The sequence below is a fragment of the Miscanthus floridulus genome, chromosome 13, assembly GCF_019320115.1.
Source record: "Miscanthus floridulus cultivar M001 chromosome 13, ASM1932011v1, whole genome shotgun sequence".
NCBI lineage: Eukaryota > Viridiplantae > Streptophyta > Magnoliopsida > Poales > Poaceae > Miscanthus > Miscanthus floridulus.
In genome coordinates, this window is record NC_089592.1 from 80621462 (window position 1) to 80646159 (window position 24698).

Genomic DNA, 24698 nt, shown 5'->3' on the forward strand with positions numbered 1-24698 from the left:
TCACCTAGCCATTGGTACCCCCCACATATTTGAAATGTCTAGCTATAATGCCGAATGTTAGTTACTGTACATGTGCTGACAAAACTAGCTGCAAATGGTCTTTGCATAATCGACGATTCCTTCACGTTTTTGACAGCGTCGACGATTCCTGAATAAGGCCTTGTTTAGTTCCACCCCAACTTCCAAAAAGTTGCTACAGTATCTGTCACATCGAATGTTTGCGGCCCGTGCATGGAGCATTAAATGTAGACGAAAAGAAAAACTAATTACACAGTTTGGTGGGAAATTGCGAGACGAACGTTTTGAGCCTAATTAGTCCATGTTTGAACACTATTTGCCAAATAAAAACGGACGTGCTACAGTAACCCCAAAATCCAAATTCCTACGACTAAACAAGGCTTAAAGTCATCGCACTGCTGGATGGGCATATCACAGATGCCATCACGCACGCTACTCCTAGAATAGAATCCAATGTTAAACGTCATCATTTGCCATTTATAGTGCGAATCTAGTGATGCAAGCCAGCCAAGCAACTCCGTTTGAGCTGGCTCATAAAATACTTTCAGCCTGTTCGTTTGTTGGCTTATCAGTTCGTCAACAGTGTTTTTCTCTCACAATAAACCAGCACCGGCAGGACTTATCAGCTCAGAAACCAACCAGCGAACAACCTCTATATTCAATAAGAGAGATCGATAAACTAGCTCTTCGTAAAGCACCAAGTTCTTACACTTTCTTGTGATTCATATGTCTATGTTTCTACTTTTTCTATACAAATATGTTAGGGTATTTTGGCCCCGTTCGCTTCGCTGAAAAAACAAGCGAAAACATTGTTGCGGCTGATTTATTTTGAAAAAGACGGATTCTAAGAGAAATGAACAGGGCATTTATATTTTTCTTTTAAGTTCATATGAGCTAGTAAGTTAATTTTATTGTTGAGGGTGCACTTAGAACCTCGTTGTAATCATTCATATACATATACCCCTTTGTGCTGATAGATTGCGCCCTTTGAAATTCCTTTGGACTAATTACTATGGATGCACTACCTTCATCCTAGAAAGGATGAAATTTTAGATTTCGTCAAAGAAGTAGCTGAAGCTTAACTAAATTTGAGATTGGTTTAACTCCTCAAAAAGCGACATGAAAACTTATTTTGGGACGGAGCTGTAGCGAGTATATTTTAACAATCCTGATGGGCTATAAATAGGCTGATATATTAGTTGTGTCATGAGCTAGTACAGTCGAACAGTGCCAGCCAACTCGAGAATTAAAATGCTGTTTTCTGATGCATTCACGGTTCAATCCCGAACACATTCGAGTGTTTCAGAAACACCAATGTGCTATGCTGTTCAGTGTTCACAGGACAACGAGGACTTGCTGCTGAGTGCTGACGAGCTAACATTTAGGCCTTTCGCGGCTCTTACGAGCCATAAGCCGACCAACGATGCACGACAAATCACCAAACAGTAAACAGTGCTTTCGCCGTGGCTTTACCTCCAGCGCAACTGATGGCCCAATAATTTCACTGGTCAGGGACAGCTACAGATAGGGCCCTATTTGACCTGTGAGCTGCGTGACCAGAGAAGGTTTTGAATGGCAGTAAAGTTTCCACACCAACCTTTCCCTCACCACATTGACACAGAAGCAAGCAACAGAACGCAGCATCTAATTGCAATTAACAAAGCTTATGGTTCAGTAACCAGTAGTACACACACACAAAAAAAAAGTCAGAAAGAGACCCCATCTTAGCATACTCCAATCACCTTCTGACTGCAAAATTATAGCACTGAAACGATTCTTTCATGCAAATCTGGTACACAATTTGAATGAGCAGTGAACACCACCTCGACAAGGACACGGCTTGGAATTGAATTCGCAACAGAATCGTGTGTGGTCCTCCAGTTCAATCATATGCTCATGTGTCATGGCAAACAGTACAAAAAAAATTTGAGGTGATCACTTCGGTGGCAGTAGTCTTTCTACTATAAGAGTTGTTCTCAGGCAGAAGTTTTCGTGCATAAGGCTGCGTTTAGTTTCTAAAAAGTTTCCTAAAAAGTGCTATAATAGTCATCACATCGAATCTTGTGATACATGAAGCATTAAATATAGACGAAAAAAAAACTAATTGCACAGTTTGGTTGAAAATCGCGAGATGAATGTTTTGAGCCTAATTAGTCCATGATTAAACACTAATTGCCAAATAAAAACGAAAGTGCTACGGTAGCAAAATTTCCAAATTTCGCGAACTAAACACATCCTAAATGTCCTCTGTTGGGAATAGCTCCTGTGCTTCCTCCAAGAGCTCAGGCTGGTACTGAGGCTATCCGCACACGACCTCTATTTTCATCTCTTAAAAGGAATATTCTATCATAGTCATCGATATTCTCTACTCTATACCTATTTCTCCTGCACCTATATTATCTCTGTTCCATACTCTGTACCAACTGCTCCCTATTTTATTCTACTCCCTCTCCCTTCCCCTCTCTCTCTCTCTCCGTGCACAGTGTTTGGCGTGTGCACAGTACTACTCTGGGAATAGCGCTCGCGCAGCCGGCCGCTACGCGCGCGTGCGCGATAGAGGCGCGCGGTGCGGGCGCGCGCGGCATGCAGGTGCGTTTAGCGCTCGCGGTGCGGATAGCCTGAAGCTGCTCGTAGTTCAGCTGTCTAGCTGCTTCATACAGTGCGATTCCAACGCTGACGGAGAGGTTGAGGCACCGGACGTAGGTTTCCACCATGGGAATCCGGAGGGTTCCACCGCCTAGGCCCTCTCGACAGCAATCCTCAAGGGCTTGTCGAGGCAATCCTTTTGTTTCAGAACCAAAGACTAGCCAGTCCCCTGGCCTGTAGGAGAAATCCTGATCAGAAAATAAAACACATTAATCAAGCGAATGCCAAAGAATCCGAGTTGCACATTAAGTCAATGTGTTCCACTATAAATCTCCATCAATCTCTACCATTTCTGTAAGCAAATCTTCAAATTTGCAAATTAGTTGAGATTTTATACCCACTGCGATAGTTTTCATTGTGGTGCAGGTACGGATATGCTACAATTCTACTTGAAGAAGCAGTAGTTACTTACTGAATGGATTTGTGTGCCTCTTTTGGTGAATGCCAACAGCCTTTTATCTCCTTCCTAATCGAGAAAAAAAGAACATGATGATGCTGAAAACAATTCAGTAGTCAAAATATCCGGGAGGACAGAGAATTCATCACCTGCTTCATGAAATAATCACAGAAGTGGTCCCAAGAGTCATGAATCTTGACAACAACGTATCTTTAAAGCAGCGATTAAGGAAGAAGACTAATATTTGAGTACACGAGTTCTTTCTATGATCACTGCCCACAAGATTTAGTATGTTAGAGATCATATATAGATTATAATATAGACTGACAACACAAGGTTGATATTACTACATTTATCATGAAAAATACTTTTATAATACTTGACTCTTTATATTTCAAATAGCATATTTTTACATCTATTCATCGTCAAACTGCCATGTTGTAGACCATGCCAATGTTCTAATGGACTTAAATTTGGGTCGGGGAGCAATATATAATTGATACAGTATACATCCAACCGAAGGATACGGCCAATAATCCAATCCCGCACGCTTCAATTTTGTGTCATCTACCTTATAACCTAATGGCTGGAGAAAAGAAAATATCAAACATATTTCAGTTAACATAGCACTCTAGATGTATGACAAAATGGGGCAAGAAAGATGATGCTGCATCAAGAACCTTCTACTCAATAACACAACAAATAGTCCAGAGACTAACCTTACCCCGACAAGATGCAGGCCAACTGCAGATGCAGCACATGTCCTTGCAATGGACCCTGTATTTCCTGGTATCTGTGAAGTACAGTCATCCATAATTCAGCGAAAACAGCAAAGCAAGTCAAATAATCAACTCAATAGGTTACATTGCATCTAGTTACTAGTTTGCAACACTAGAGGGGTGTTTGGTTGCACCTCCTAAATTTTAGTCGCTGTCCCATCGAATATTTGGACACATGCATGAAGTATTAAATATAGACTAATTACGAAACTAATTACATAGTTTGCGACTAATTTGCAAGACGAATCTTTTAAGCCTAATTAGTCCATGATTTGACAATGTTTTGCTACAGTAAACATATGCTAATGACAGATTACTTAGGCTTAAAAAATTCATCTCGTGGCGTACCGACGGATTATGTAATTTATTTTTTTATTAATATCCGAATATCTCATGCAACATCCTCCCGACATACCTCCTAAATTTTAGTCACCGGATCCAAACATCCTAGGCATGCCAGATCAAAGTAGAGCCATCCATAAATAAGCAACTACGCTAGTATTGCACAGCATAGAGTTACTAGTTTACCCTCTTATTGTCCACCGAGCAAAACAGCAGCAGGGTTAGGATATGGTGTATTACAAGCATTACACTTCCATCCATTAAGGCCTGTTTGGAACACAGGAATGTAAAACGTAGGAATTGGAGAAAACACAGAAATAGGAAAGGAATAGAGGTGTAAAACAGAGGATTGAAAAATACAGGATTTTTATAGGAATTGGTGTTTGGAACACAGGAATACTAATAACATAGGAATCTATTGATTTGCAGTAAGCATAGTTGTTTAACATTGATCTCTCTTAAATATAGTACAGTTTAGGCATCCACCATGGCACAAACGTGGTAAGCTTGCAGCCAGCCTCAGATTCATCTCGTACTTCGTGAAGGAAACACAAACAACAGGTTCCAGTGGATTTTTGTTTTCCTCCAAAACGTACAGGTGCAGGAAACTTTCCTATGGAAAAGAACGAAGCAATCCTGTGTTCCAAACACTGCTACAGGACTCAGAAGTATAAAAAAGCTCATTCCTTTGATATTCCTTTGAAAATCCTATGATCCAAACACAGCCTAAACATGTTAGATGATATTGTTCATGTGGTGTAGGACTAGGCTATAGTAGAGTGCAGGTCTGTGTCTGTAAAAACGGACTAGACTAGACCTCCTGTCTCAATATTTGTACCAACAGATCATGTAAGGGTTTGAGTTAGGCCCTGTTTAGGCCCCGTTTAGTTCCGAAAAATTTTTGGCTTTTGGCTACTGTAGCATTTTCGTTTTTATTTGGCAAAAATTGTCCAATTATGGACTATTTAGGCTTAAAAGATTCGTCTCACGATTTCTCGGCTAACTGTGTAATTAGTTTTTTTTTTCGTCTACATTTAGTACTCCATGCATGTGCCGCAAGATTTGATGTGACGGGGAATCTTGAAAATTTTTTGTTTTTGGCTTGCATCTAAACGGGGCCTTAGATGCCACCCAAAAACCAAAATTTTTCAAGATTCCCTGTCACATCAAATCTTACGGCACATGCATGGAGTATTAAATGTAGGTAAAAAGAATAATTAATTGCACAGTTTGCCCATAATTGGCGAGACGAATCTTTTAAACCTAAATAGTCTATAATTAAATAATTTTTACCAAATACAAACGAAAGTGCTACAGTAACCTAAAGCCAAAAATTTTCGCATCTAAACGGGCCTTATTCTCTTCCCTATTATTGAATCGAACCTATCAGATTTAGGCATCAAGTTGAACAGACAAGATGCAGTGCACCAATCCGAACTCTTACAGCCAGGTGACTGTAGAATCTGAGCCCAAACCTCAAAATTGCAGTCGGCCACAGGAATAAGAGCTCAAACCTCAAAATAAGAAGGCAGCAGTTACCACTTACCAGCGGCGAGACGAGCACGACGTGAAGCATCCTGCTGGCTCGCGCCACCTCGACGCCGCTCCCCACGGGGCCACCCGCGGCGCCATTCCCATCTCCACTAACAGCAACTGCAGAAACGTTTGCAAGCGCAGGGGGACACAGACACGCCGGAGGGCGGGAGGGGGTGACAGTCTCTCGCCACTCACGGGAGCAGAAGGCGGCCGCGCTGCGCTGGCGCCGGAGCCGGAGCCGGATGGCACGCGCGGCGGCGAACCCGCCGCCGCCGCCGCAGTAGCGGTGGCCAAGCGCGCGCAGGCCGGCCTCCATCTGTTGTTCTAATCCGACAGCGGGTCCGAGGGATAAGGCGGAAGCGAAACGGGCCGTGGGTGTTGGGGTGGGCTTTCGGTCCGAACTGTTTTGTGCTGCTGTGATAGGCTCCGGGTTCGTCGCTACTCGAGATCTGGAGTGGGCCTACTGGGATTACGGCCCGCGGACGAAGACCCTTCTTCTGGGGCTCAAATTGAATGCTTGCACAAAATTGAGGCCCAACCACGAAGGGAGGCAACATCATGTGCTGGACGCAACTCAGGAGAGGGAGAGCAACACCACACCACTCCGTTCCGGCCAGGATTCACGTCGAGCAGCCACCCCGCCCACAGAGCAGTGTCGCCGGAGCCATCAGGATGAGAATGTGAAAAAAGGCGTCAGCAAAAGTCGCGGGGGAATCGAGGGGAGCCGGAGCCAGCCATGGCGTTCCTTCTGCTGCATCTATACCCTTGCAGAGTACAGAGACAGATTCTGGAGGTGGTTGCATCCAAACTTGTCAAAATAATAATAATAATAATACTAATTCAGATGCTTATACGATTGCTTTGTTAAAATTATATTCCTCCACTATCGTTTGCTTTGCCTTGCACGTGTCTACCTCACGCAGATCACCTAATGCAACACTATACGTACTGATGCTGATGCAGAGACCATGGTAGCAGGCGGTGAAAGCAAAGGCATCCATGCACTGTACGTCTGTACTACGGGGAGCATGCATGAGCTTACAACCCAAGGTCCCAAGGTTAGAACAGGGAATCCACTTCTCAGCCCATCGTACATGCATGCCCCATGAACGCTGACGTGGAGGCACATGGCAGGCAGTATCTCTTAAATATGCCTAGGTGCTGTGCGACACGCATCGATCCCATGGATGCCATGGATTCCATCTCCTTCTGGCCGGGCACAATCCCATTAAACTCTCAACAGCGCTGTCCCTGTTCGCCTGTCTTATAATATGTACTTTTAGATTTGTCTTTTCAACCGAAACAGTGTTTTTCTCTCCCAACAAATCAACTAGAACAGTGAGCTTGTTTTTCAGCGAAGCGAACGGGCCGCTGTCGCCCAAGAAGCTAAAGTTATTAACAACTCACTCATCAGCAGAAGCAGCTGATCGGATGCGTTTTACGAGGCATCTATCTGGCTAGCTAGATCCAGTGTGCCCCTTTTTTATACTCTTGCTCTCTGCATTGCAGCCTTGCGATGCGAGAGTTTCTTTTCCCCCCTTTTAAAAATAATGTTGCGAGAGGTTTCACTAGTCACTGCTTGCGAAGACCGACAACAAGGTACGTACGTAGCCAGTAGGGTTCGCGTGCAAGTACACATGCAATGCAAATGCTCAACCAAGTGGCGATCGTGTGGCTGTGCAGATCGATGCTCGTTGGAGTCGGTAGGGTCTGCCGGTTTGTAGCGCTGGAGGGCCAACATTTCCTTGGCTCTAGTTTTTCGTCAGTTTTAAGGGCGTCCCCAGCGGGATTCACGACTTCGCTCTCCATTCACTACTACAGGATTGATTTTGCGTGACACCTCCAAATCTTAACCAAGACGGGCACCTATTTTGTGCGCCACGGTTAATGGCCACGATTAACCGAGGCGGACATTATTTATTTACCGTGACGGTCACTTTTACCCGCCACGAAAAATATATTTACCGAGGCGGGCAACTTAAAATGTCTGCCACGGTTAATAGCTATTAACCGCGGCGGGCATTTTAAGTTGTCCGCTTCGGTAAATATATTAACTGAGGCGGGCATGTTACAAGGCCCGTCACGAAAAAAGGCCTGGCCCAATCGGCCCAGAGGAAGCCCAATAACCGCTCTAGTATAAATATGGCACTTAGGGTTTCCAACACTTAGCCAGCCTCCTCTCACCTTCTCGCAGACAGCCACACTCCTCCACTCCCCTCCCCTCCCCTCTCCTTCTCGCAGACAGGCCGGTGGCGGCGGGCGAGCTGCGACGCTGGCGACGGCGAGGCACACGGGGGAGGAGCCTCCTCTCCCTCCACCGATGGCGCCTCCCCCGCTCCCCTCCCCTCCCCTCTCTCACGAAGCAGACGGCGGCGCGGCGGCTCTCCCGGCGGCTCCACCAGAGCGGCGACACGGCAGCGGCCATTCCCCATCCTCTGCGTCGCACCTCCCCCAACTCAGGTAGGTTGCCCTCTGTGGCAGAACCGCCTAATCTAATGCCTCACAGGAGTGCTTGTCTTCCATTAGACACTAAGCACTCGAGGGAGAACACTAAATTACTCGATTCCGTCGGGCACACCCCAGGGGAGAACCCAAAAATCCACATTTTTGCCACCAGGATCACAAATGAGAGAATAAAGCTTACATCATTCTTAACCATTTCTTACATCACTTTACACGTACATCAGAGTATAACATTTATTATTATAACAACGGAATGTAATCGTATTATCAGAGTTATGAACAATTTAATATACAGCGGAATATAAACATGTGATCAGAACTACAGCGGAAATAAATATCTAATCATGGCATAATGAATTATTGATATATAGCAACTATGGCAACAGATTGTAAAACTTTCTTTTATAAAAATATTTAGTGAGAGTTATAAATAAAGACTACGATCGCAGCGTAAAAGAAATCCTCTCTGAGCCCACCAGGAGGAATCCACACACAAAGGTCAGCTCTAGCATCCACCTATCACCTGCAACAGGGGGAATAAAACCCTGAGTACTCAATTGTACTCAGCAAGACTTACCCGATAAGAGAAAAGAAAAGACTCCAAGGATATGCAAGGCTATCTGGTTGGTGGGTTGCATTTGCAGAAAGCATTACTAAGCGTGCGTCCTTATATTTGATTTTTATTAATAGCCGCATTGGTTCATTAACTAACCATTCTATGTAAGCATCTGTGCTACTTTCAAGCAGGTGGTAAGCAATCAGATTTCCTTTGTCCATCTTCCCTCTTTCATCTTTCAGTTCTTACTACGATGCTAAACCGTAGACAAGCCGTACCGGATAGCCCGGCGATTCGCGAATCAATGCCCCCAGCTGGGTACCCCGAAACACACGCCCCGCTTGTACCCCGGGCACAAGCAGGACCAACCCATCACTCTCCTGTCCCGGGTGTCCAGGTCCCCGTCCAAACTAGGACTCCAAGCCCCCGCCCCTGAGTCCCGGACTCAGTGCGGTGCAAGGACCTCCTCCACCAAAATAAACCCTAACAGTCGGTCCGGAAAGAGCCGGATCCGCGACAAGAGAGCAACAAGTCTTCCAAGCGCCCATACACAAGTATGTGCTCGAGATAATAAGTCTGTGACCTGCCTAGAGTCATATGCAACGATCGGTCCTTAACCGACCAGACAGGGAAACACGGTGTAACCAAGCTATGACCCGCCTCCGCGGCGACACAACTTCTTACACCCACCAATACTCAAACCACATCCCTGCCCGGTCACCATTTTCCTTTCCACCAATTTATATATTGCAAGTGATAATCATATAGTAACATATTTCCTATATCTCGCGAGTGACAGGCAATCACTCGACTTCTACCGGAGTCCTGTAGCATAGCAATCTACACGATCCTGTCATACTAGTAAGACTCATAGGATAAAGATATATATGCAAGTGGGTTTCATTCAACTCCTTAAACTTAATGCACAAATATAATTTAAACTGCAGAAAGTAGGGGTTATGCACCGGGGCTTGCCTGGGTAAGATATATTAAAAAGTTAGTATCTACATCTTCAGATCATCCACCATCAGCTGAATAACAAGCCCATTGCATCATCTCCTGGAGAGAATACCATCACACCATCTTCGGAGTCCCAATCATCCTTCAATTGATCATTTGATCCATCATCGTACCTATATGATATGCATGCGATGCAATGCAAAGATGTAATTAATCAACTGGAATTGTGACTCGTAAAATACGACGTATGCCCCTCGAGTTAACGGGCTAGTTCTAACGACGACCGTACTAAGGCTACATATACACGTTGTCGGACAAGGCATCATTATCTATTTAGCAAGCTAATTAATTTAGAGCTACAAAAATTACAGTGAGCAGCTAATATTGCTAGGAACCTACCGTAAAGATTTCAGATCCAATACTATTACCAATTTATCACGGAAGTTCCTACAAGTTTATATTTTACGATATTACGTGTCTTAGATTAATTATATAGTTCCCAAAAATATTATCAAACTATGTGAACAAAATATACTAATAGGTAGATCATGATCTTAGAAACTCGATAAAACTGATTTGGCATTTTTATGATTTTTCTACGACTTACTACGAAGTTTATAAGTTTACTTCTGCTGTAATTAGAAAACCCTTAAACAAGAAAAGGGGCCGGCGGCCACTACTGGCACAGCAGAAACGCGGCCCAGGGGGCGAGCATGGCCCACACGGCGCAACGGCCCAGCCGGACGGGCGCTTGCGTGGCCCAGGCGGGTGGCACCAGATGGCCTCAGGCCGGCCCAGCAAGGCACCGGCACCAGGCCCAGGGCAGGCGAGCACTGCCCTGCAGGCTGGCCCACGCGCGGCGCAGGCGCGGCCCAGGCGCGACGGCAGACCTCTAGCCGGCCCAGCAACGCGGACACGCGGCCCAGCGCGCGGGGACAGGGTACGACACATACGCGAAATGGCCACAAACTTCCCTTAAATTACGACGAGGTCCAACAACACTATTCACTTGAGTCTAGTATTTTGTGTAAAGACCCCGTATAGCGTTTCTTCTTGGATTTATACCGTTCCTCACCTTGCTTTCTCATTCCAGGAACGGAGCGCTTGGAGCAGGGGAGCTGATGAGCTCCGACCGGCAATGGAATCGCTGCGGTCGCGACGGTCGGCGAGGGTGGCACGGCAGGTGCCGCGGCGGCTCGACACGTGACAAGGAGCTCGCGCGCGCGGGAGAGAGCCGGCACCGGCGGGCAGCCATGGCGGGACGCAGCGGCATGGCCGAGCGCGAGCGGCCGGGGAGCGGGGAGATGCTTCGCGGCTCGGGTACGTGCACCGCACGGCGGCCACGTGCGGCCGCGGCAGATAAGCCAGCAGCGACGGTGGGACCGTGGAGCAGCGGCTCGGCACGAGACGCGAAGCTCCGGGCATGGCGAGCATTTGGCCGGGGCAGTGCCGCGGAGGTGGAGCAGCGCGGCGGAGCAGCGGGCCCGACGCGGAACCGAGGCGCGCACGGACAGCGGCGTGGCGCTGCGGAGCTCTGCGCGAGGAGGTGCGGAGGAGGGTGGAGCGCTGCGGCTGGGGTTCTAGCGCGGGACCGGGGCGCGGCTGGAACCGAGGAGGAGGGGAAAGGAGAGGGGATGCCGTGCGAGACGCGCGTGTTCGCGAAGGAAAACCGAGCGGAACTGCAGGGCGAGGTGGCTACGGCTCGGCGCTGCGGCAGTGGGCGCGGCCATGTCCGGCCGGGCGCTCAACGCTGGCGAGGAGAGCGAGCAGGGGCGTTGGCTTCCTCAAGCAGCAGGGGTGGCGTCAGAGAGGGGAAAACGGACGGATGAAATGAAGACACGCCGGAGCCGGGAATCGGGAAAACAGCGGGGACAGGAAGGACGGCGCTGCAGCAAGCTCGGCCAACTTTCATTAAGGCATTCGCAGAGGAAAAGGACGCACGCGAGAAAGATAGCGCGAGACAAGGACACAGACAAGACACGACTTGACTTCGCCCAATGAAACACGTAGAGAGAAGACAAGCAAGGTCACTGCCCAACAACAATTACAGAGAGTAGTGGAGGTCAGCTAGTGCGAGTGACACCGTGCGTTCTGCTAAAAACTGAGGCCATTGCTCAGCAATAATTAAGAGCTGCTGATCCATGTTTGCTCTGGCATGATGTGACGGAAAGCAAGGCAGAGAGCAGAAAAAAGAAAGAGCGGGAAGCAGTCAGTCAACTAGTACAGTAAATCGCTACTAGTATCACTGAGTACGTTTGTCCTCCCTTCTAATTCTTTGTTTTTAGTTATCGTCGTACATATATATATACTTATATATATCTCTCTCTAACGATTTACTAATTTGGATAATTTGCAACGTCGAGGCACAGAAAGATTTCAACAAGGTTCGAATTTAAATTTGATTCAAAATATATATATAGATATATATATATATATATATATATATATCGTTCTATTTATTAGTGGATTTTATTTTATTTGTACAAGTTACTTTTCATGCTTAATCTAACAGGACAAACCGTCCGCTAGCATCGTCGTTCGACCTTCCCAATTATTTCTACGCACTACGTAATTTAACTTAAACGTTTATTCAAGTCCGCGAAACTAAGTCACACAAGGTTCGCTCATCGCTTCACGTAAGTTCTAAATCAAAAATTGAAGAAACTCGTTTCGAAAGTTTTACTTAGGCCTAAATCGCGGCGCTAAATAAGATCATAACACCGGGGTGTTACACCCTCGCTCCTCATCTCCCTCTCTTCCACTCCCTCACTCTCTCCCCTGTATATGCATGCAGGTCCGGTCCAGGAGCGCCGCCGCCTTCCCTTGGGCCGCCCAGATCCGGTGCAAGGATATCCCGGCCACCACGGCGGCTGGTCCAGGCGGGTCCGCGAGCTCTGGCGGTGCGAGGAGGCGGAGGCCGGCGAGATCCATACGCACGAGGACGACGACCGCGAGCGGGTGTGCGAGCTCCATCGGCACGAGGAGGCGGAGGCCGGCGAGATCCACACACAAGGACGACGACAGCGAGCGCGTCCGCAGCAGATCCGACGCACCTGGCAGCGGGCTCGATTGGGCCTGGCGATGGGCTCAATTGGGCTCGCTAGGGTTTTTTTTTGTTTTTTCCAAACCATTAACCGCGGCGGGTATCCTAACCTGCCCGCCACGGTTAATCGATTAACCGTGGCGGGCAAGTTGGCCCGCTGCGGTAAAGCCATGATTTCCCGTGGCCTTTGAACCACGGCAGACAGCTTTGCCCGCCGCGGAAAACCGATTTCGCCCGCTGCGTAAAATCATTACAGTAGTAGTGATTCCCACAGGTGGAGCAGTACCCGTAAATCCCGCTCTCACATAGTCTCGGTTAAAGTGAAATCGGCTACCGATTCTTTGGTCGCTAGTGAGATAATCTCCCGTCCTTTTGTGCTCCGTTCGTTTAGCTGAAATACTGCTCCGACTAATTTGTTGTGAGAGAAAAACACTGTTTCGATTGAAAAAATAAGTTAAAAAATACGAATTATAAGACAAACGAATAGGGCCTCTAGGTGTCCACGTCCGATGATGTCGGACGTCAGCTGGCGACGTAGCCAACCATTGAGGCCGCCCTAATGTACTCCTAGACAGCTAGAACCTGAGGAAGTGAAACTCCCTCGAACTTGGCCGTTTTTTTTATACGGAGATGAAAGGTACAATCAAGTTCCCAGGAATTGGCATATGAGTTTCTGGTACCGATCGAGATACATGGGGTATGTGCATTTGGCTTTGGCTACATGCTAAAACGACACTAGTATTTAGAATGAGCATCTCTAACACATTACCTGCCCTTCATCTCCTGGAGATGAAGTCTATATATATATGATCTTTTATTACTATTAATTGGGGTAGTTTTTTCTTCTTCTTTCTCCTCCAACTGGTTGCAAATATCATTTAAGCCCACTTTGGAATAAAGGAAAAACGGAGAAATTCTTGAGGATTGAAACCGTATAGGAAAATTTACTATGTACCCCTTGGAATAAATGATTGGGTTCCTAAAAATCTATGCCCTATTCGTTTCGCTGAAATTTAGCTTATGCTGATTTGTTGTGAGAGAAAAACACCGCTCGTTCGTTGAAAAGTTCTGCTGAAGTAGTGTTGCAGAACATGACCATAATGGGATGTGTTTCATAGAAATTGGAATTTTACCAGGAGGTTGAACCTCATGGGGTTGCTTTGTGTCAGTCGCGTATCTTTCAACGAATTCTTGTGTTTATCCAGCGCTTCATCCAAACCTTCAATATTGCAGTTTCCCATGTTAATCCATAGAATTCAAGATGCCGGGGAATTTTATTGTTGTGTTTTTTCTATTGCTATGTTTCTAGATTTCTGCATTGCAAAAAGACCCTTTAAGTAAAGTGGATAGAGGAGAGGAGATTGATTTACAACATTTTTGAAGGAAAGGGTGGGTTTTTCAGCTTATTTTTTCAGCGGGAACAGTGTTTCTCTCATAACAAATCAGCCGAAACAAGTTTCGGCTTGTTTTTTCAGCGGAGCGAACGGGGTCAAAGTGGATAGAGGAGAGGAGATTGATTTAGAACATTTTTGAAGGAAAGGGTGGGTTTCAAATAGTTAATTAAAACTTTTAGTTATTAAGAAAAGAATAAGTAATCTACTTGAGTGACCTCAATTCGTCATATGATAGTTTTTAAATATTAGAGATGAGATAAGTAATGTACTAGAGATGTTCTTATTTTTTTCTAACAATATTTAGAGTTTGTTTGGTGCCCGTCTATGCACGCCAGAGACGGCAAAAGTGCGTCGGCCGATTCTCCCGCTACACATTTGGCAAACTACGGCGTGTAGACAACGAACTAGACGTGCATGGCGAGGTCCGGCGGCACCACAACTCAAGCAGCAAACCAAACACACACGACTAGCTTCTAACGTGGAACCTGCGGCATGGTGTGGTGAGCTCTACGCTCCCTTAGGCCTCGTTCGTTTCGCGCGGATTGAGGGCCGGAAATAATCCAGCTGATCATTACTACTGTAAATAAACTTGCCATTCCATCCGGAACCGTTCCAGGCCTCCGTTCCCCGCTAAACGAACGGGTCCTTAGGCTTGTTCGGTTCCTAGGGAATGGATTACTGAAACGATTCCAACCTAGAATGTTGTGCTTAATTATACAATCTTTGATCACCCGGAATGATTCCCGGTGGAATCAGGGCTAAAAACGAACGAGCCCTTAGTCTGTAGCAGTACTTACTAGCTTGCTGCCCAAAATAAATTGAAATGGTAAGCAATAATCGCTGCAACAGTGCTAAATCTAGAAGAGAAACCATTAGAACGGAGAGGACAGGACGACATGGTGATGGACTGGTGGGTCTCTCGGCTCCAACGGCCAACCTGGTCACTCACATCACATGGCCTGCTAGGTGATGAACATCCTAGGGACCCCACGTGGCAGTGACATCAATACCACAGGGCCCCTTCCATTACCCATGATCGATGCTGGTTTTTAATTAGTTATTAATTGTTACATGTATGTATAATATATATAGAGAGGAGCCAGATTGATTTGATGGTGGAGTGCATTTACAAAGCAGCTCGTACGTGCCCCCCTGTATGCAGAGCTCCGACTCGAAGCACCTCTTGGCACTACTATCTGAGAAAAAAGAACAGAAACAATCAGAAAGTACACCCACCCCTTGAGCTCCTCTTTGGGCCTTTTGCTAGCCGGCTTTCCTGGGCGCACGTGGACTTGCTTGCTTCGCTTTACGGGGTTCAGGACCGGGCAGAAAAATATTCAGCGATCTAGCAGATTGGATCGCCATGTCCCTATCTACTATCCATCTACTGCCTCCCTTTTTCTATCCCTTTTTTTTGTTTCGAAAGATTATCTTTTGTATTGTTCTAGAAAAAATGTTTTCTTGCTGGGTTAGAGCAGACTGTGACATTGTTAGAGCTGCTGTTACATCTCGTCGATTTAATAACCTACTATTTGCGCTGTACTAGTACTTCTTCTGCGCCTGGTCAGGTTCAGGACCGAGGCTCAGGCAGTGGCAGATGCACGATGCGGGATAAGGGGGGCTAAAACATTGGAGATGTTAATTTGCATGAAGATTTAATGGTGAAATCAAGCTTTTGCTACAGTGATTAGGCTTGAAATCAAGACATTAGGGGGGGCTGGAGCCCCCCCAGCCCCCCCTTTGGATCCGCCACTGGGCTCAGGAGTATTGTCGTGTTGGTTGAAGACAGGTGAGCAATTTTGGCCTTGTTTAGTTTCATGAATTTGGAATTTGGGGTTATTGTAGCACCTTCGTTTTTATTTGGCAATTATTGTTCAAACATGGACTAAGTAGACTCAAAACGTTCGTCTCGCAATTTCCCATTAAACTGTGCAATTAGTTTTTTTCGTCTATATTTAATGCTCCATGCATAAGCCGCAAACATTCGACGTGACAGGTACTGTAGCACTTTTTGGGATTTTGAACTCCAACTAAACAAGGACTTTGTCAGCTGAGGCGGAGTCACAGGCTTGTGTGTAAATGCACGGATCTGATCTAAAGATGGCAATGGGCCCGATACCCGATGGGTATTTGATCTATTAGGGGACGAGGATGGGATCATATCTTTACTCGCAGGCATATAAATAGGCAAGAATCCATCCCCGACGGGTATAGCGGGTACGGGAACGTTCCCTGTTTACCCGTCCCCGTTACCCGTTGGGGAACCGACTATTTGAGCTGTCATGCGAGTATTAGGCCCAAAGAAGCTCAACATAGGTATTTTGGCCCAAATCTGAACAATCATATATATAGTTTGTGTGTTCTAGGAACCCGTTGCCATCCTTAATCTGATCTAGTAATATACGAGATTCGCAACAGAAGACGAGAAGAAAAGAAAAAGGGGAGATACTACGGGGGTGTTTGGTTCTTTAGTCGCTCCTAAAATTTATGTCACATCAAATGTTTAGAGGCTAATAAGGAGCATTAAATATAAATTAATTATAAAACCAATTACATAGATGGAGGTTAATTTTCGAGACGAATTTTTAAGCCTAATTAATCTATTATTAGCACATGTTACTGTAGCAGTCAAATTATGGACTAATTAGGCTTAAAAGATTCGTCTCGCATATTAGTCGCAAGTTATACAATTAGTTTTATAATTAGTCTATATTTTATACTCCATATATATGTTCAAATATTTGATGTGACAGAAATTTTAGGAGAAGAGGGAGGAATCAAACAAGGCCTACTAATGCTACGTAGATCTCAAGATCGCATCTCGAGGTGAACTCTGAGCTTGCAGCGCCTGCGCAGATTCTAAAACGAGAAATATATACATACTCCGTACAGTACTGTATAGGCATACAGCCAGCCAGTTGTGATGAAGACATGCTGCGTTGAGCTGTGAGGTGTAAGTTCAGGTATCTGTCCTGTCTGTCGCCGGAGCCGATTCGGGCGAAGAGGAAGAGGGAGAGGAGGGAGCCCCTGCCGCTGGCTGCTGACTTGGGTAGTTCTACTTCATTTTGCAAATTTTTTTAAGATTTCCTGTTACATCGAATCTTTGGACACATATATGAAGTATTAAATATAAATAAAAAATAAAACTAATTACACAGTTTAGACAAAATTCATGAGACGAATCTTTTAAACCTAATTAGACTATGATTGGACACTAATTACCAAATAACAACGAAAGTGTTATAGTGCCATTTTGCTAAAAATTTTGCAAACTAAACGAGGCCTTGGGTGGATCCAATCCATCCAAAAACACGAAATGGGCGGCACCTGCGGGTGTCCTCTGCATCTGATGCATCTCGCATCTCAGGTACTCAAGTCTGTCTGGTGTTGGGAGATGCATGCGATGTAACCGTGTGTGTGTGTGGAGCCAGGCAGGCCCAGGGCCCCCGTCAATTGTTTTTGGTTTGGTCGAGATGTGAGCACGGTCCGTCCATCAGTGTAGAAATGGCGGCCCTGTTCCCTTGAACTTATCGGCCTTATCTTTTTTTCATGAAATAATAGTGTTTTTTTTTGCAACATATCAGCATTGGCATCAGCATCAACCGTTTTTCCAGCCGAACAGGACAGAAAAATATTCAGCGATCTAGCAGATTGGATCGCCATGTCCCTATCTACTATCCATCTACTGCCTCCCTTTTTCTATCCCTTTTTTTGTTTGGAAAGATTATCTTTTGTATTGTTCTAGAAAAATGTTTTCTTGCTGGGTTAGAGCAGACTGTGACAGTGTTAGAGCTGCTGTTACATCTCGTCGATTTAATAACCTGCTATTTGCGCTGTACTAGGCCTTGTTTAGATTGGGGTTAGGAATTAGTATTGGACACTGTAGCACTTTCGTTTGTATTTGACAATTATTGTCCAATCATGGCCTAACTAGGCTCAAAAGATTCGTCTCGTAATTTACAATCAAACTGTGTAATTAGTTATTTTTTTATCTACATTTAATACTCCATACATGTGTCCAAAGATTTAATGTGATGAAGAGAGAGTGAAAAAACTTGCAATCTAAACAAGGGCCTGGTACTTCTTCTGCGCCTGGTCAGGTTCAGGACTTGAGGCTCAGGAGTATTGTCGTGTTGGGCCTTGTTTACATTAGCTCCAAATTCCAAGTTTTTTTACTCTTTCTTCATCACATCAATTTTTGGACGCATGCATGGAGCATTAAATGTAGGTAAAAAAAATAACTAATTACACAGTTTAGTTGGAAATTACGAGATGAATCTTTTGAGCCTAGTTGGTCCACGATTGGATAATATTTGTCAAATAAGACGAAAGTGGTACTATTTATCGGGTTGAAAAAAGTTACAATCTAAACTAGGCCTTGGTTGAAGACAGGTGAGCAATTTTGTCAGCTGAGGCGGAGTCACAGGCTTGTGTGTACGAATGTAGTACTTACAAATGCTCGGATCTGATCTAGTAATATACGAGATTCGCAACAGAAGACGAGAAGAAAAGAAAAAGGGAAGATACTACTAATGCTACGTAGATCTCAAGATCGCATCTCGAGATGAACTCTGAGCTTGCAGCGCCTGCGCAGATTCTAAAACGAGAAATATATACATACTCCGTACTGTATAGGCATACAGCCAGCCAGTTGTGATGAAGACATGCTGCGTTGAGCTGTGAGGTGTAAGTTCAGGTATCTGTCCTGTCTGTCGCCGGAGCCGATTCGGGCGAAGAGGAAGAGGGAGAGGAGGGAGCCCCTGGCGCTGGCTGCTGACTTGGGTGGATCCAATCCATCCAAAAACACGAAATGGGCAGCACCTGCGGGTGTCCTCTGCATCTGATGCATCTCGCATCTCAGGTACATACTCAAGTCTGTCTGGTGTTGGGAGATGCATGCGATGTTACCGTGTGTGTGGAGCCAGGCAGGCCCAGGGCCCCGTCAATTGTTTTTGGTTTGGTCGAGATGTGAGCACGGTCCGCCCATCAGTGTAGAAATGGCGGCCCTGTTCCTTGAACTTATCGGCCTTACCTTTTTCGTGAAATAATAGTATTTTTCTTTCGCAACATATCAGTATTGGCATCAGCATCAACCATTTTTTCAGCCAACCGAACATGGCTGGAGAGTTTCTCAAAAAAAAAAAAAGGTAGAAACGGAGGAGTAGATCAACGTCTGCTGCCTGCTTTACATTACTACTAGTACTTACTTCACTCCATCAGTTGACTGGCTGTCATTGTGGGTTGGAACGAGCTGAGGAGTAGCCGAGCAGGTGGTGTTAGCTTCTTTATCTTCAAATCATCATCTGAACGAACGGATGGATTCACAAGTGAGGTGAACTGTGTAGAAGTACGCTAGGTGGCTACGTTCTACGAGCGGAGCCGACAGTCCGGTCACGGAAGGCCCGTGTGTTGCCGATGGATGTGAACCTGATGCGAAGCGAAGCAAAGCGCACGGCGTGGCTGTATGTGTACGCCTGCTTTGCTTGGTCTGGTTGGCCTTGCTGCCTTGGCCCCCCGTGACCTACTACCACCGGTATGGCAGGCGTGGATTGGACTCGAGGCGAGGGCGATCGGTCGCCGTTGGGGGCCGCCGCGCCTGGCCGGCACTGCCGCCGTGCGCGTGCTGGGGTGCCGTGTGGGTGATGTGGCCACGGGACGCGTGGCCGGATTCCTCGACCGCCGTGCGTTTCCGGCTCGGACGCACGCATGAATACGCTCCTACGCGAGAGCCACCTACCTGCGCCATACCGGCTCTCTCCGTTCCGTTGCCGCTTCCATTTCCAAAGTGGCACGTGGCAGTAGATAATTTTTTTTAAGCTAGGTTGCAAAGTGGCAGTAGATGAGCTCGTCATAAAGGCTCGGTTTTGGCTTTCCCTCGGGGCAGAAAAGAGGCATGACAAAAGCGTATAGCATGATGCCTTGGCTCCGATCCCATCATTGCGTTATCGTCAACAGGTTCTCGATCAGCCACAGACACAAAAAAAAAATGCTTTGCAAGCATTAAACAACCACTTCGATCGCGGCTGTTAGTCAACCCTCTGAGCTGCACGCACACGGCCGGACGATTTATTACTTTATATAAGTTTACATAAACAACACACGAGCACGGGTGGTCTCTCCTCTCCGGCCTCGTGCTGGCATTTTAAACCCTGCAATCCGGGAGGAGCCAGCTGCACGTCGTGCTGGCGTTTTCGTTGTGCACTGTGACCACTGATCAGCTCTCAAGGGAAAGCGCCTCGTTTCCGGCCTGCACTGCACCAGCAGGAAAGCAAGCCCCGCCGCAGCAATTCCGCAAAGAAAGCTTCGACCGATCGATCACTGGCTGGTTGGTTCAGCCGCTCATCCCTGCCCCCACCACCCGACCCGACCCCGCGGCTTTCCCCCTTCCCCCGCTTCCGGTTCCGGATAGCGAGCGTCAAGCATGCATCAACGAAACCTTTGCTTGCTGCCCAAAACAGACTGCGCCGCGTTTGCTTTAGGGCCTCTTTGGCAAGGCTCCAGCGGCTCTGGCTCCCGCCCTTTTTCACCTGTCGGCCGCCCACGGGCCGACAAGAGGCTACTGTTCATCGGAGCCGTTTTTTCTCTATCCTCCTTTCCTCTCTCACAGACACCGCCGGAGCCGGAGAAGCTCGTTTTTCGAGCTCCACGGCTCCAGCTCCCCCTAACACCTATCGGCCCGTGCCAAAGAGGCCTTAAAATGGTCACGTCACGGGCACGCAACTTGCTTGGTCTTCCCCCTACTAGCGGCATCAGCACAAAAACACACAGTACTCAGGTGACAAATGTGGGGAGGGAGGGTGGAGCCCAATCATTTCTCAACCAACGGCTGACACGTGACACGGGAGCGACGTACGAAAACGCCGTGGACAACGCAGCGGAGACCCGACCTTTTTACGGCGAGGGCCGAGGGGCAAATCCGTCAGCTCGGCTCGGCCCCGTGCGCGGGCGGCCACGTCGCCTCGCGTCCCCTCCCCCACCTCCGAGCTGTCGAGCAGATCACCCAGAGCCAGAGCGAGCGAGCTGCGAGCAGAGCAGAGCGGCGGGTCGCGCTATTTATTTATCGAGGGCCGCCCCTTACCTCCTCCCCGTGCCGTCGCTCCCCAGCCCCCGCCACGCCGCCGTTCCCTTCCCTCGTCCTCTCCGCCGCCTGCGGACCCGACTCGATCGCCTCGTGCTAGGGAGGGAGGCAGGGGCTGCCTGCGGTACCTCCTCGAATCACCGCCGACAGCTTCTGCAGCGTCCTGGTGGATCCGCTCTGAGCTCAAATTAGGTACGCTCATGCCGTCTCCATGACTGAGGACTGAGGAGCTTCTTCTTTTTGTGCGATTTTTTATAGCTGAAGATGAGCAAGACCAAGTGATGTTTGCTTAAAAAGGCACTGCCTCCATGGTGTTCGTTGCTAAAAATTGATATGTTTTTCTCCTTTTTTTTTATTCTTGTGGAGCAGGATCTGAACAGAAGCTGCCGGGCCAGCTGATGTACGGCTCGCCGGTGTCCAAGGACCTCAACCTCCCGGTGCAGCCGCCGATGACCTCGTTCGGGCTGCTACGGTACAGATCGGCGCCCAGCACGGTGCTCGGCGACCTCTGCGAGGACCTGCTCCCTCCGGCTCCGGGCTCCGGGCCCCCGCGCGACACCGGCGGCGCCGACAACGTCTTCTCCAGGTCCCTGGCCGATCACCACCACATCCGGGACGACAAGCCGTCGCCGCCACCGCCGCCGCCGACTGTCCACTTCCCGAGTGCGGCCGACATGGCCTCCCAGCAGCACCAGCATCAGCAAATGATGTTCCACTCCCACTCCCAGTCCCAGCAGCAGCAGCAGCAGCAGCAGATGGTGGACGCTAATAAGTCCGGGGGCCTCTACCGCACCGTCAGCTCGGGCATGGAAGCCGGCGCCGGCGTCGGTGCCGCCAGCAACCTGATTCGGCAGAGTAGCTCCCCCGCGGGGTTCCTGGATCATTTCAGCATGGACAACGGTTGGTTGGTCTCTCGCTCTCCTTTATCCGGCCTCCATTTGGAACTTCGTCGGTTGCCATTTCCCTGCTTGCTTCCAGCTTCTTCCATCGCGGCAGGGCAGCAATTATTGCAGTTCTTGCTTGGGGAGTTTCTCTTCCCCCGAAACATTTCTATTTCCGGAAGTAACTGACACGGGGGGCCACCACCTCCGCCTGTTGCTGTCTCGCTCGATTCTTCTTCATCCAGGCTACGGGGCCATGCTGAGGGCGAGCATGGGCATGGGTTTCCGGGACGGCGGCGGCGCCGGCGGCGACGGTGCCGCGGCGACGGACTCCCTCGCGGGCGGCGGCGGCGGCGGCGGCGGCGGCGGCGGTAGCGGCAGGCTCAAGGGGCAGCTGAGCTTCTCGTCGCGGCAGGGGTCGCTGATGTCCCAGATCTCGGATATGGACAGCGAGGACGTCGGAGGGAGCAGCCCCGAGGCTACTGCCGGCGGCAGGGGCGCTTACATCCCGGGGTACCCGATGAGCTCCGCCGGGTGGGACGACTCGTCGTCTGCGCTCGTGTCGGACAGCCTGTCCGTGATGAAACGCCCGCGGGACTCGTCGGAGCCCGGCGGCCAGCAGCAGCAGCAGCAGAACGGCGGGCTGGCGCACCAGTTCAGCCTGCCCAAGACGTCGTCGGAGATGGCGGCCATCGAGAAGTTCCTCCAGTTCCAGGACGCCGTGCCCTGCAAGATCCGCGCCAAGCGCGGGTGCGCCACGCACCCGCGCAGCATCGCCGAGCGGGTGAGCGAGCTTGCACCGAATCCCAAACCCAAACACGTACTACTAGTATTTTGTCAAGAAATCTTGTAGCCTGCGGTTGAGCGATTCGCTGATGCCTCCTCCCATCTTTTGACCGACCGGCCATTCCTCAGGTGAGGAGGACAAAGATCAGCGAGCGAATCAGGAAGCTGCAGGAGCTCGTGCCCAACATGGACAAGGTACTGCTACTGCCCTGGTCCCCTATGCTCTGCACCCACCAATTTCTGCAGTAGGCGATAGAACAGTGTTCTTCTGTTAGCAAATTCTGCTTGCCGGCCGCCATATGCGAGTTGGGACGCGAGGACCACTCCAGGCAGAACTGACCTACTTGCTTTCCGATTCCCTGCAGCAAACCAACACCTCCGACATGCTGGACTTGGCGGTCGACTACATCAGGGATCTCCAGAAGCAGGTCAAGGTACGAGCGAGCCAACCAACCAACTCCGGTTTCCTCCAAAACCCATATCCAAATGATGCGATCGATGAACACGGCGGCCGGCCGGCAGAACTGTCGCCGTAGGCAGCCTTGGTCTAGTTGCAAGGTCAGCCAGTGACGTCCAAATCACGGAGGCTGATCATATCAGCCATGCTTATCAGTCATGATATAGTGTTTTTTTCTCACAACAAAATAACATCAGCCGAGTAGGAGTAGTATCTTATCCGAACGAAATACACGCTGGCTCCAGTATGTAATCTGTTCTGTTCATGCGTGATTGCAGGTGTTGAACGAGAGCCGCACCAGCTGCACCTGCCCGGCGAGCAAGCACCAGCAGTTCTCCGGCTGAAGCACCGGCCGGCAGTCCCATCTCCGGCTGCGTACGACGTACACACCACACCGTGCAGCAAAGACCACAAGACCTGGAGACCCAAGAGAGGAACAGGAACACCATTATTCTGCACTTTATTTTATGCTTGTACATTAAGTTTTAAGGAGTTGAATGAAAATCCACTTACATATATATATTTTTATCCTATGAGTCGTCATACTAGTATGCCAGGATCGTGTAGGTCGCTATGCTATAGGATTCGGTAGAAGTCGAGTGATTACCTGTTACTCGTGAGAGATAGGAAAGATATCATTGTTGTTATTATATTACTATCACATGAAATATATATGGATGATAATTGGAGACCGAGCGAAATGGTACTTTGGATCTGGTCTTGGTTAGTCATTCGAGTGAGGCTCGGATTGCACTTGTTCCGTCTGTATCGATTGAGGACCGTCCGATGCTGTGGATGGTAGTCAGGTCACAAACTTATTATCCTGAGCACATACTTGCTTATGAGAGCGGGAAGACTCGTTACGCTCTTGTCGTGGGTTCCGGCTCTTTCCGGACCGACTGATTAAAGGGGGGAAAGGTGGAGGTTTAAGCATCATACTGAGACCGGGTCTCAAGTGTGGGGGCTTGGAGTCCAAGTTTGGACGGGGACCTAGACCCCTTGACAGGAGTAGAGCGAGTTGGTCTTGTTTGTGCCTGGGGTACAAGCGAGGCGTGTGTTTCGGGGTACCCAGCTGGGATACATTGGTTCGCGAATCGTCGTTTCTGTGAGACGGTACGACTTGGCTATAGTCTAGCACCGTAGAAAGAACTGGAACTTGAAAGGTGATAAAATGGTTCTGATTGCTTACTACCTGCTTAAAAGTAGCATATGTGCTTACATAGAATGGTTAGTTAATGAACTAATGATGACCGCTAATAAAATTGAATATAAGGACGCACGTTTAGTAATGCTTCCGCAGATGTAATAATCCATAAGCTAAATAAGCCTTGCATATCCTTGGAGTCTTTTATTTTCCTCCTA

At 48.1% G+C, this 24698-nt stretch overlaps 2 protein-coding genes across 3 annotated transcripts; one reads left to right on the forward strand and one right to left on the reverse strand.

Moving 5' to 3' along the window:
• Positions 1–2131: 2131 nt before the first annotated feature.
• Positions 2132–6034, reverse strand: LOC136500138 (uncharacterized). The gene is made up of 7 exons (XM_066495529.1): positions 5729–6034; positions 4369–4449; positions 3786–3854; positions 3565–3647; positions 3211–3271; positions 3077–3130; positions 2132–2852 (listed from the first exon to the last, which is right to left on the reverse strand). Exons 1-7 carry the CDS (start codon positions 6032–6034, stop codon positions 2454–2456), a joined length of 1053 nt encoding a protein of 350 aa, XP_066351626.1. The 3' UTR covers positions 2132–2453.
• Positions 6035–21270: 15236 nt separating this feature from the next.
• Positions 21271–24031, forward strand: LOC136501137 (transcription factor bHLH130-like). Of its 2 annotated transcripts, none has more exons than XM_066496631.1 (6): positions 21271–21404; positions 21582–22112; positions 22339–22877; positions 23009–23074; positions 23245–23437; positions 23615–24031. In XM_066496631.1, exons 2-5 carry the CDS (start codon positions 21611–21613, stop codon positions 23413–23415), a joined length of 1278 nt encoding a protein of 425 aa, XP_066352728.1. In that variant the 5' UTR covers positions 21271–21404; positions 21582–21610; the 3' UTR covers positions 23416–23437; positions 23615–24031. The 2 variants fall into 2 exon arrangements, with proteins under 2 accessions (XP_066352728.1, XP_066352729.1); XM_066496632.1 differs by having other exon boundaries at positions 23245–23313.
• Positions 24032–24698: the final 667 nt, after the last annotated feature.

Excerpts from the sequence above, each read along its gene's own strand:
- LOC136500138 (XM_066495529.1), bottom strand. The coding sequence starts at position 6,034 with ATGGAGGCCGGCCTGCGCGCGCTTGGCCACCGCTACTGCGGCGGCGGC. Across the intron at positions 4,450-5,728 it reads TCGTGCTCGTCTCGCCGCTG|GCCTTAATGGATGGAAGTGT; the intron begins GTAAGTGGTAAC and ends TGTTCCAAACAG. Across the intron at positions 3,272-3,564 it reads CCTTCGGTTGGATGTATACT|ATACGTTGTTGTCAAGATTC; the intron begins GTATCAATTATA and ends GCTGCTTTAAAG.
- LOC136501137 (XM_066496631.1), top strand. The coding sequence starts at position 21,611 with ATGTACGGCTCGCCGGTGTCCAAGGACCTCAACCTCCCGGTGCAGCCG. Across the intron at positions 22,113-22,338 it reads TCATTTCAGCATGGACAACG|GCTACGGGGCCATGCTGAGG; the intron begins GTTGGTTGGTCT and ends TTCTTCATCCAG. Across the intron at positions 23,075-23,244 it reads TCGTGCCCAACATGGACAAG|CAAACCAACACCTCCGACAT; the intron begins GTACTGCTACTG and ends GATTCCCTGCAG.